The following is a 12,748-nucleotide window of genomic DNA, read 5'->3' on the forward strand; positions in this document are numbered from 1 at the left end:
ACTTTTTAAGACCTTTTCTTAGGCAAATACACCGTATCAGTATGTCTTTCTTCTTTTAATTAAAAAACGAATTCATATTATATAAACTTTATTTTATAACCCATCCTTTTACTTATACTACGGCCCTTCCCCCAGAAACACCACTGTCTCCCACTTGCAGCTTCTACTGGTCAGGCCTTTCCTCTGAGGCCCCGGCCCTGCCGGAGACCAGGTTCCGGCCCCACCTGCCAGGCCCCGGGGCCGCCCCGCCCCCGCCGCGGCCAGCTTCATACCCGGCCCCGCACCCCGCGCTCGCTGTCACCGGGGGCCCGTCGCTCGCGGCTCCTCCGTGCGGCCCGTTTCCGGTGGGGCAAGGGCGTCTCCGCGGCGGCCCGGCTCCCGCGCGCTCAGCACCGCCGGCGGCGGCCAGATGCAGGCGGAGCGAGGAGCTCGGGGCGGCCGAGGACGCCGACCCGGCCGCGGCCGGCCTAGCGGGGATCGCGACCGCGAGCGGGCAGGCGCCCCGGCGGCGGTGGCGAGATGCGGCGGCGGGGATGGAGGCGGCCGTCGGGGCCGCGGCAGGGGCTTCCGGGGCAGCCGCGGAGGCCGAGGAGGAGGGGGTCCGCGAGGCGGCCGCCGAGAGCCACGAGGCTGGGGCGCCGGGGCCAGTGCGCCGGTAAGAGGCGACTGCTGGTGGGATCCTAGTCGGGGTCGGGTTCGCGGCCTCGTGGGACCGGGGCTGGTGGGGGGGGTCCAGGCCCGGTGGGGTCAGAGTCAGAAGCCGCGAGCGGCGTGCAGGGAATGCTCGAGCCGGACGGCGGCAGCGCCTGCGCAGGACAGGCGGAGGGCGGCAGGGGTGTGCGCCGGGGTGCACACGTGGCGTGGGGGGGTGGGTGTGCGTCCCTTCCTCCCTCTCTGCTGGGCTGCGCTGAGGTTGAAGGCCATGGGCTTCCCCAGCCTGCCCAAGAGGTCTTGGCCCAATTATTAAAGAACCCAGCGGCCGCGGCTGTGTCCGCAAGTCAAGGGGGCCGGTTGGGTTCGGGTGCGGGTGTCAGTGTGATTAACCCTTTTGGGGTAGGGACAACCAGGGCTTGGTCTCCCAGTGCCTAACCTCACAGGGAGACATTCCTATTATTAAGAAGGAAGGGATTTGGGGGTCAGTTTTGTTCACTGCCTGTGCAGTGCGTGGCACACAGTAGGCACATAATAAATGTTTACTCAGTGAAAGAATGACCCCGACGAGCTGGACTCTAGTATTTGGGGGCGGGATCGGATGCATAGTTCTCTCTTTTTTAATAGCATAGTTCTCTTTCATTGTATATGTGTGGGAATCGGGGCGGTGACCTTCGTCTATTTGAATTTTCTATCTGTAAATGTTTCAGCAGTCAGGTCTCAATTTTACTAGCAATATAATCGGCCATATTCACACATTCATAATTGGAAGTGTCCTAGAGCTTGGAGCAGGGAATGGTTTGGGGGCAAACTGTTACTCTACTGATAGCCTAGCTAAAGGAGTTAAATTACTTTCTTTACGAGCTGTTCTGTTATTTTAACATTTGTAGTACAAAACTGTCTTTATATTTTGAATTCCCATGTGCATAGATTAAAAAATTATTATAGTTTTGGGTTGAGTTAAATTTCCTATTACTGAAGTATTGATATTTGTAACATCTTAAGGGCATAGTAGGTAGGATGTCCCTAAAGATAGGAGTTGTGTACAGAAGTAGAGTTGGAAAAAATACAAAACTTAAGTGTGCCATATTTAACCTTGTTAGGATTAAGGCAGGTAATAAGTAAAATTTGAGAGAGGTATGAAGAAATTCTTAGAGTCAGCTCACCAGGAAATGAAGGAAACTGACCAGTCTAGTGCACATTATATATCACATCTTGTTTTTATAACATTATTTACCTATATAACTTTATTACAACTTAATTATTTTAGTAACTTGAAAGTTGTTTAAACAACTTGATAACAAATTTTTTATATGTATACTTTATAAAATCTTCATTTTTATAGGTTAACTGACTTGCCTAAGGTGTTGAAGCCAGTGGCAGAGCTGGGATTTATACCCAGCTGCCTTTGACTTTGTTTTCTCTCTTACATTTTTGTGAACCAATCACTGCTTTACTGAGAATAAAGGGGACACTCCTTGGTTGCAGGGATCATGTTTTAACAGTAATTGTAGTAATGGTACCTTTGGTATTTGGTCTCTGTTGAACTAAATTGAATGAAATGATGGTGTATCATTTAGAGATGAATAATGTATTTTTTGATTTATGCTAATATTGTAACCATTGTATTAAAACTTTAGGCTTTTATCCTTTTTTACAATGGTCTGAAAAATTCCATCTTGTGTTTTCTTTTAGGATTTTCTCACTTCACAGTTTAATGATTCAGTGTGTCAGTGAATGTAGATGCTTTGCACAGTGCCTGGGGCATAGCTGCAGCCACTGTTACTACCACCATCATATTTTTAGGCAGAGGTGGATGAAGAGTGGTTGGAAAGATTATTCCTTCATTTTGGTTGGGGTTGGTGGCCTGTAAGGTCACTTCCACATCTCAGATTCTGAAGTGCTCTTCCTGTTTAGGCTTGCTAAGAATACCATTTCTTGGTGCCTAAAGACTAAGTGGGACAAGGTTGATTAAGGTGCCTGAGGCCTCCTTGCTCTCATATCCTGTGGTGCATTTGTGCCCCAAATGGAGATTAATTGAAATGATTAGAAAGAAAAAAAGTTCACAGTGGAGTTTTAGCTGTGTAAGGACCAGGTACCTAACTCCAGAATTGAATACTGTCTATTCCCTTTGCTACTGTTGCACACTACTACGGATCCATGGCTTATAAGTGGAAAACAGGCCAAAATAAAACTAAACCAAACAACTTCTTGATATGTAATACTCCAAGGTAACTTAGTTGAGCACATTGCATCTGCTAGTCTCTTGCTCTTAAATCATTTCCTCTATAGATGGTATGAACCCCAAGCCTATGGAGTTTGGGTAAGCATGTCATAAGGCTAATTATCTTCATTACCCACTAGGTGTAATATTATACTTAATGCAATCATTAACTTAAAAAAAAAACCAATACTAGGATTTGCTTAGTATTATATTAATATTTATGATGAACTGTTAAAAGAGAGGAAGTCAAGGCCTATTGGCAGTCCTTGGAAATTGTTTTCTTCCCTGTAATATTAATAATAACTTACATTTATTGAACACTTAGTATGAGATGAGAAAACTGAGGCACAGTTAGATTACTCACAGTTAGGAGAGCTTAGGTGATTTACCCAATATCACTCAACCACCAAATCAAGGAGTCTGAATTTAACCCAGGCATTTCCGCTCCACAGCTGAATCTTTTAACTACTACCCCAAACTGCATCTGGAGTGATTCAGAGATGTGAAGAGCGGATGTATGGATGACTTGAGTGATACCTGTTTTCCTGATGTTTTGATATGATTATAGGTTTTAAGGTAATACAGATACCATATTCAATTATTGTGGGTGTCAGATCTTTGCTTTCTTGCTCCATGTTAATGTGTCAGCTGCTCTTATTCATTTTTTTAAATAAATTTATTAAAAAAAATTTTTTTTTTTGGCTGTGTTGGGTCTTTGCTGTGCGCGGGCTGTCTCTGGTTGCGGCGAGCGGGGGCCACTCTTCGTTGCAGTGCGCAGGCTTCTCATTGCAGTGCTTCTCTTGTTGTGGAGCACGGGCTCTAGGTGCACAGGCTACAGTAGTTGTGGCTTGCGGGCTTCAGTAGTTATGGCGCATGGGCTTAGTTGCTCCGCGGCATGTGGTATCTTCCCAGACCAGGGCTTGAACCCGTGTCCCCTGCATTGGCAGGCGGACTCTCAACCACTGCGTCACCAGGTAAGTCTCTGTATTGACTTTTTAAATAGAAGTGTCACATCATTCTTATGCATGGAGTCTAAATACTATAGTCATTTAATATTCGCCATCATTATCTATTTTTCCACCTTTTGCTTTTTTCGGTTATTTTAAAATTTTCTTTTCAAGGTTTTCTTTTTTTAAAAAAAATTTTATTTTTGTCTGTGTTGGGTCTTCATTGCTGCACACGGGCTTTCTCTAGTTGAGGCGAATGGGGGCTACTCTTCGTTGCGGTGCATGGGCTTATTGTGGTGGCTTCTCGTTGCAGAGCACGGGCTCTAGGCACATAGGCTTCAGTAGTTGTGGCACAAGGGCTCAGTAGTTGTGGCGCATGGGCTTAGTTACTCTGAGGCATGTGGGATCTTCCCGGACCAGGGCTCTAACCCGTGTCCCCTGTATTGGCAGGCGGATTCTCAACCACTGCCACCAGGGAAGTCCCTCGATGTTATTTTTTCTTCCAGTTTGAGTTATAAATGATGTATAGCACTATATGAGTTTAAGGTGTACAGCATAATGATTTGGTGTACATACATCATGAAATGATTATCACAATAAGTTTAGTGAGCAACTGTCATCTCATAGATGCAAAATTAAAAAAAATAGAAAAAATTTCCTTATGATGGGAACTCTTAGGATTTACTCTGACTTTCATATATAACATACACCTGTGTTAATTATATTGCTCATGTTTACATTACATCCCTAGTATTTATCTTATAACTGGAAGTTTGTACACCACCATCCATTTAAGAATCACATTAACAGTGAGAAGACTTACATTATTCCTTATTCTTTTTAACTTGTTTTTTAATTCCACATCTCCCTTAGAGCTTGACCCAGTGTAATATATATATATATTTCTTTTTTTTTTTTTTTGCGGTATGTGGGCCTCTCACTGCTGTGGCCTCTCCCGTTGCGGAGCACAGGCTCCGGACGCACAGGCTCAGCGGCCATGGCTCACGGGCCCAGCCGCTCCGCAGCATGTGGGATCCTCCCGGACCGGGGCATGAACCCGTGTCCCCTGCATCGGCAGGCGGACTTTCAACCACCGCGCCACCAGGGAAGTCCGTAATATATTTTTGAACTTGAAAATCTTTTAGTGATTACCCTTTCTGCTTCGTTGTAACAACTTGTGATTTAAAAAAATGTTCTGTAACCTTAAGGCTTGGGTATAAATTTTTCTTTTAGATTAAATTAAAATCACATTGATTTATATACAATCTATTTTAATTAGCAGTTGTTAAACATGTAAAATTTTATGTAAATTTTATGTAAAATTTTATGTAAAAAGATCATGTAAATGATCTTTTTCCCTAATGAGTTTAGTTGGGTATCCATGAATGAATATTACTTATTGCCTGAATGAGACAGGATTCACTGTCAATTTTCTTCCTAATTTTTCTTTTTATAGATGTAAGTACTGAGAAACATAGTTCTCATAAATTGGTAGATGGGACTGGTTGGAGTTTTGTCATGTAAGTGTCACTCAATTCTTTGAATACCTTTCTGATTATATGCTGAAATCATTACTGTAAAACATTTGAATGATCTGTCAGCTGACGGCTAGATTAGGTCCTCCTTCAATTTTGTTGAAAACAAGGAATTGGAAACTACTGATTAGTGAAAGGGCTCAATACTTTCTCAGTATCTACACCTGTATTTCAAATTACCCTTTGCTTGGGCTTCAGGGAATGCACCACAGTCAGACTGAGAATGGCCGAGAAGGGGTTGCCTTGTCCTCAAGTGCTAAGTGTCCTGTATTTCTAACATAGACTGCTCTGAGGAAAGTCTATGGACATTGAATATCTGGAACTGGAACTTGATTCTTTTAAAAACGTGCTTGTTCAAAAACCCTTAGGAAAATCTATATGACCCCCCCCCCCCACCCCCCAAGGCCTATGCCTGCTCCATCAGAGGCCTGCTGAGATCACATTACTTATGAGCTCTCCTTCCTATCAGGAGCCTGTGTAGAGGCCTGTGAAAAAGGGTAGTACCAGGGAAAATAATATGTGAAGGCTCTGCTAATTGCATTACTGTCTGAAGGCCCTGTTCAGGATCTCCTTCTTAGGGCTGATTTCCCCTCCTCTCTCCTCATCTCCTCGTGACCTGAACCCTCTCTCTCACCGAGTTCGGTGCCCCGTCTTTGAGCTGCCTTAGCCCTTGACTTTCTGCTTTGTCCTAGAGGACAGGAGCTTGTCTTGTTCACTGTTAAATTGGGAAAAAAAAAAAAAAATCACATTACTTTTTTTTTTTTCTTTCCTTAGTAAGATAGTTTATTGCATGTATTCACCCAGAAGGTTGGAGCGTTTTGGTTTTTTTGGGGGGGGTTTCACACTATGTGCAGAGTATGGTTTTCAATTTTTTGTCATTCTTAGTAGTGTTACTGTCTCTGATTTAAACTGCTGCTAGGATGGAAAATGGCAAGCTCATACTTCAACACGGCTACATTTCCTGGGGAATTACGTAGTAAGCCTTTTCTGCTTTTTCCTTTTTTCTTCAGAAAAAGTAGTGATTACGTTTCACAGTACCGGTCACTGTGCAGGTGACCTCTAGAGAGGCTGTGTAAGAAGTCATTTGGTCTTAGCCACACCACAGCATGACTGACAAGGCTTTTTTAAGAAATTAATTTAAGTGGTTGTAAAGGTGTTTTCTCTTCAGATGTCGCTATTTCCTGATGCACTTTGAAATACCAAAGGGAGAAATAAAGACCATACTGACACAATTATTTCTATTTCATAGAAGCTCCCGATTAACTTATTAGGGCACTACATTCATTCTCTTTAAAATTTCTTTTTCTTTTGTTAGAGCCGTTTGTGCGTGTGTGTTGAGGTACCAAGAATAAATTCTTTAATACTTTTTCCTTTTGGATGGAAATAATCAACAACTTTGTTGGTCTGAATATTTTCTACAGAGTTTTCATGGGGCAGTGCGTTGATAATTGTTATAGATAATATCACACTTTTGAGTGGATTTTGTCAAAGGGTGTTGAGAAATACAAATTGATATGCTTAGTTTTATCCTGATGTTGCTAGGATGCTGTTTTTAGAATTTGACTAACCTGATGTCTGTCAGCCTTAAATTACTTAAAAGAAAATTTCTGTAAAGAACAGTACTCCCAAGGATGCCATTTCTACCATCCATGCACATCATTGGTATGTGCACATAGCATGACAATTAAAAACTTTGTAAGAGACTGATAGGATGAATTCCCCATTGTACATATTTAATTCGCCTTTTTTCTTCTTGCTATTAAGGACTGATACAAATACGTCTCATCCATATTTCTTTAGTACCAAGTCAAACCTATACTGAGGGATAGCAAACACATTTTAATATTAACCTAAGCAAAGTATTGGGGTGACAGGACTGTTGCCTCAAATTCATATATACTCTTGGATTATCAGTGCTGTGATCCCTCCATTTCTGTATTTAGCTGTGGGAAGTTACTAGCGCTGGGAGATTTTGTCAATGGATGTGTATTTTGTGAAATAATTAGTCGCCAAATTTAGATGTCTGTAGTCTCTGGCTTGAAAGGACCATTAACAGCTGCATTTTGGGAAAATGTAAAATACTTAGCCTTCTCTCTCAAAGTCTAATGCAGTGTGAATTTCATTTAAATCATGGGTTTGGCTCTGTGGTTCTATTATGAATCTAAAGTTCACCTCCCGGTAGCTGGATTCACGATATTGAAGACTAGGATATTTTGCTCTCATTTTTTTTCTTTTACTACAATGCTGATGATAAAATAACATGTCTTTGTTTAATACTTGGAGTAACTAACGCCTAGTCTTATTTTATACTACTGAAGAAGGCTTAATCCCTGTTGCAGATACACAAACTTCAGGTGCTTCTGAAGAACTTGTGAGTTCTCTGGGAGCAAAGCCTGATTAAGAAATGAGTATTTTTCTAAAGGCAAAGCTTGGCTTCCTATTTTCCCTTACTGTCCTTCACCCCACTCCCAGGTTGTATTTTGGTTTGCTGCTTCTTTTTTTATGTCAGTAGTATTATGATTTTGTAGAACAATTCCTATTAAGTTTCTCTTAATTTTTATTTTATATTGGAGTATATTTGATTTACAATGTTGTCTTAGTTTCAGGTGTACAGCAAAGTGATCAGTTATACATATACATATATCCTTTTTCAGATTCTTTCCCCATATAGGTTGTTACAGAATATTGAGTGGCGTTCCCTGTGCTATACAGTAGGTCCTTGTTTACCTGTTAAGTTTTAAAAAGTATTTTTCTTTTTTTTTTTTACAGTCAAGGGAATCATTGAATTAAGAGGTTAATAGAAAATGTTATTTTAAGAGCAATTATTTTATGTATATTGGAGGGAAAAATTAAGCAGATAAGTTGGTTTTTCATTTTTACCGTATGGAAGTAGACTTAAAATGGAGGGTTTTTAGACAGAATTGGCAGGGAGGGGAGCTTCAGGTTTGCACCTCATCTGTTTACTGAGTGGCTTCGTGGGGGCAGTGAGGAGAGGGGAAAGTGCTGTTGAAGCCTGAGGATGGGTGTCCATGCTGGTGAGGGCATCATGGTGATCCCATGTGGGATGGGGTCTCTGAAAACTTAAGTATTAGAGTTGAAGCATTATGGACAAATAGGAATTATTGTTTCAAGGTGGTAGATAACAGGACTTGAGAGACAAATGAATAGTTAGGGTATAACTTCTCAAAACCCACCTAAGTTCTGCTTTTTGCCTGTCTCTCTTCCTTCCTTTCTCTCCTCCCCCCCAGCCCCCACCCATGTATTTTGTTTTCTGTTTTTTCATTTTTCTTTCAGGGACTATATCACATGGCGGTCAGTGATGTGTGTTTTGCAGTGTAGCCGACTGGTTAGAAACCTACCTTCCAAACCCCTACTTACTAGTTGTAAAACCTCAGGAAAGTTGCATAAGCTTTCTGAAACTCAGTTCCCTTACCTGTAAAGGGTGACTAAGAGTGTCTACCTTACAAAGTTGTAAAGATTGAAATTAGATGAACACAGTCAAAGGTGGTTCTCTTATCTACAGTCGTGCTGCTGTCCTCCCTCATGCAGTCTTAATCTTCTTAGAGTATGCAGGTCAAATGCAAAACTCACTTAGTCACACACAGGAACTTACAGATGTATAGAATATTTAGAATTTGTATTACTTATTGAATAAGGTATTATCTTTTTTCATTTCGAATTTCCTTAAAAGCTTTGAAGCAGTAAGTCTCCCAGCCTTTACTGAGAGGCTCTGTGCGTGTGTTTTGGGGTATGTTTTCAATGCTCTATCAGGAAATTTATAGCTCTGCCTTAACATTCACTTCCTGCTTGTGCAGAGCCTCAAGGTTGGCCTGAGGGAAAAGATTAGGGCCTTCTCAGATCTTTCCTGGGCATGCCCACATCTTTGCACATGTGCATGGCCTCTTAGATTCTCAGGAATATGTCAAAGCTTTACAATGCCCTCTTGGGCATCTCATTCTCCAGTTTTACCTTATAAGTTTCAGCCTCTTTTGAGCCCACCTGGTATCACTGCCTCAAGTGGCTATGATTTTAAACTTTTGCTGCTGATTTTTTTTCTTTTTTACAAACTTCCTGGTTATATGACTGAGTTCTAAGTCTGCTCAAATAAAAACAAGATCTGAGGGCTCCCCTGGTGGCGTACTGGTTAAGAATCTGGTTGCCAATGCAGGGGACATGGGTTTGAGCCCTGGTCTGGGAAGATCCTGCATGCTGTGGAGCAACTAAGCATGTGTGCCACAACTACTGAGCCTGCGAGCCACAACTACTGAGCCCACACGCCTACAGCCCTTGCTCTGCAACAAGAGAAGCCCCTGCTCACTGCAACTAGAGAAAGCCTGTGTGTAGCAATGAAGACCCAACACAGCCAAAATAAATAAATAAAATAAATTATTTAAAAAAAAGAGCAAGATCTGAGAATGGAGCTTTTCACAGAGCTTCCAGAAAAGTCAAATAGTGACAGCTCTCTGGGGATGGGAGTTTGGCAAGCTCTTCTACCCTCTCCAGTGGCTGCAAGGCTGCTGGTTTTCACAGTCACCATTGTAGTGAGGCTTTTGGTTTTCAGGGCTATTGTAAAGCTGGGTAGAGTGGGATTGGAATAAGCAAGTTGCTGTTATTACAGAAATTTAGCTGTTTTCCTTGAATAAACACTCATTGGGTTGTTGCAAAGTTTTGGTTAATTTCCATAGTTGTGAAAGTGTTGGTTTTAACAATTTTTTGTCAGTGTTCTTGTTGCTTTTGTGGCAGAGTGGATATTCGCAAGTCCTTACTCCGCCATTCTGGAAGTGCTTCTATCCTGCTGTTTTTTGAAGCAGCCGTTGCTACTCTTTCTAATTGTTGGAAACTTCTTTTTCTTTTTGTGACAAAACATGTCTCCCCTTAACGCTGTTATGTGTAGGACAGAGTTCTGTTCTCTGGAACAACAGAATTATTATTTTTTTTGCGGTACACGGGCCTTTCACTGTTGTGGCCTCTCCCGTTGCGGAGCACGAGCCGCTCCGCGGCATGTGGGATCTTCCCGGACCGGGGCACGAACCCTTATCCCCCTGCATCGTCAGGCGGGCTCTCAACCACTGCGCCACTAGGGAAGCCCCAACAACAGTGTTTTTGACTGAGCCAAAACATAGGAAGAATTCCCTTGAGACTAAAAAATGCCCTGGGGGACTTTTTATTGTTTAATTTGAGAGACCTTTCCTTTTTTTCCTGAAACTGTCAACTTGGGATTGACCACATATAGTCAGAGTATGGTAAGTAGGCAAAAATGAATGATTTTTAATTATTTAGTCAAATATGATATTTTATCATTTTATGAGACTATTTTCATGATTGATTCCTCTGAAGATTTTGGCACCTAATTTACAGTTTATATTTTTTAGTACATCCTGGGTGACACTCACTTACATGTGATTGATACACACTACATCATGGTCTCTATCATGTGATTTCTTCAATTCTAAACTTCCCAAATTTGACTTCTTCCAATATTCCTCCCTATGTTGTCAAAATTAATGTTTCTTTTCCTTCCCTTTTGTATCAGATACAGGTATCTCCTAAGATCAAAAGTTCTACCTGTTCTGTTAAATAACAGAAAAATACTAAGAAGAAAATAAAAATTATGTGTAATATCATTACCCAGAAATAACCAGTCAACATTTTGCTGTATGGTCTTTTGATATAAAACTGGAAAGATGTCATGATAAGACTTTAAGGAAAAAAGATAATATGTATTTATGTCAAAATTATAAGATGTGTACATTCATTTAAAATCCTGAGAGGGTGTGAATACGTATCAAGCTATTAATCTGTGTTTGGAGTGCGGAAAATATAGGGACTATGTGGAACTTTGTCTTTCCCTTTATTCAAATTTTTTATAGTTGTATATTATTAGCAACATAAATACATTGCATTTGAAAAGAGGATTCTACAAATAAACTTTGATTAGAAAATATGACAAGATGGGCAGGCAAGATGATGCGTATACAAATAATAGGGATTATCTCTGGGTGAAGGGGCTGTGTGGTGTCATGCACTGTACATAGGACTTTGTGTGGAAAGACAATCACTTTAGTTTGGACAGGTTATGTTCCTGTCCCTCTCCTATTTCTCTCCACATACACACACACTATTGTTTTTTTAACATCTTTATTGGACTATAATTGCTTTACAATGGTGTGTTACTTTCTGCTGTATAACAAAGTGAATCTGCTATACATATACATACATCCCCATATCTCCTCCCTCTTGTATCTCCCTCCCACCCTCCCTATCCCACCCCTCTAGGTAGACACAAAGCACCGACTATTTTGTTTTTTCTTAAAGATTTTATTTTGAATCTTTAAGAGTGAATGGTAGACATGATGTCCCTTTATCCCTAAACACTGCAGTATGTATTTTCTTTTTTAAAAAAAATTAATTTTTTTTTTTGGCTGCGTTGGGTTTTTGTTGCTGCTCGCAGGCTTTCTTTAGTTGCAGTGACTGGGGGCTACTCCTGGTTGCGGTGCGTGGGCTTCTCATTGCGTTGGTTTCTCTTGTTGCTGAGCTTGGGCTCTAGACACGCAGGCTTCAGTAGTTGTGGCTCGTGGGCTCTAGAGCGCAGGCTCAGTAGTTGTGGTGCACGGGCTTAGTTGCTCTGCAGTGTGTGGGATCTTCCCAGACCAGGGATCGAACCCGTGTCGCCTGCATTGGCAGGCAGATTCTTAACCACTGCGCCACCAGAGAAGCCCTGTATTTTCTAAAAGCAAGGAAATCTCGCACATAACTATAGAACAATTATTAAAATCAGGAAGCTAAACTGATACAATACTATCATCTAACTTTATTGAGATTTTTCCAGTTGACCCAATAATGTGTTTTATTAGGCTTTGAATTTTGAGGAAATGACGTATAGATGTAGGATAATTAGAGATTATTTGCTATAGCAATTATCATGGCATCCTCACTATTTCTGTTAGGTGACTGAGTTCTCAGTTGCTCATTTCCTGCTTGGGGTTTTTGGGTTTTTTTTCCCCCAGCCTCTAGACTTCTCATCTATTTTATAAGCTACTCGAAATTCTTTTAGTAAATTCATTTGCTGCCCAAGTTTGCCAGAATTGATTTCTATACTTTGCAACCCAAACTTTGACTGATATATTACATTTCTCACACTCTCTGGTTTTCAAAATCTTATTCATCTTCACATGCTAGTTCGAATGCCACCTTCAGTGAAGCTTCCAGTTTTCCTCAGTTAGCAATGTGGTACTTTGTAAATAGGGCACTTAATTTTAGTCTTCATTTTATTATAGTCAGTTATTTACTTGTATGTCTCCTTCATTAATTGTAAGCTACTTGAAGGCCTGTACATGATATAGCACTGTGGTGTTCAGATGAGTGATAGGATTTATCAATAGAAGGTAATT

At 41.2% G+C, this 12,748-nt stretch overlaps 1 protein-coding gene across 1 annotated transcript in view; it reads left to right on the forward strand.

Annotated features, from left to right (window-relative positions):
* The first annotated feature begins 409 nt into the window (after nt 1-409).
* The window catches only part of AVEN (apoptosis and caspase activation inhibitor), a 190,627-nt gene continuing 178,288 nt past the window's right edge, over nt 410-12,748 (forward strand). Inside the window, exon 1 of the mRNA XM_065872873.1 lies at nt 410-655. Within this exon, the coding sequence (XP_065728945.1) occupies nt 410-655 (246 nt within the window). The remainder of the gene's footprint in view (nt 656-12,748) is intronic.

The sequence above is a fragment of the Phocoena phocoena genome, chromosome 2, assembly GCF_963924675.1.
Source record: "Phocoena phocoena chromosome 2, mPhoPho1.1, whole genome shotgun sequence".
Taxonomy (NCBI): domain Eukaryota; kingdom Metazoa; phylum Chordata; class Mammalia; order Artiodactyla; family Phocoenidae; genus Phocoena; species Phocoena phocoena.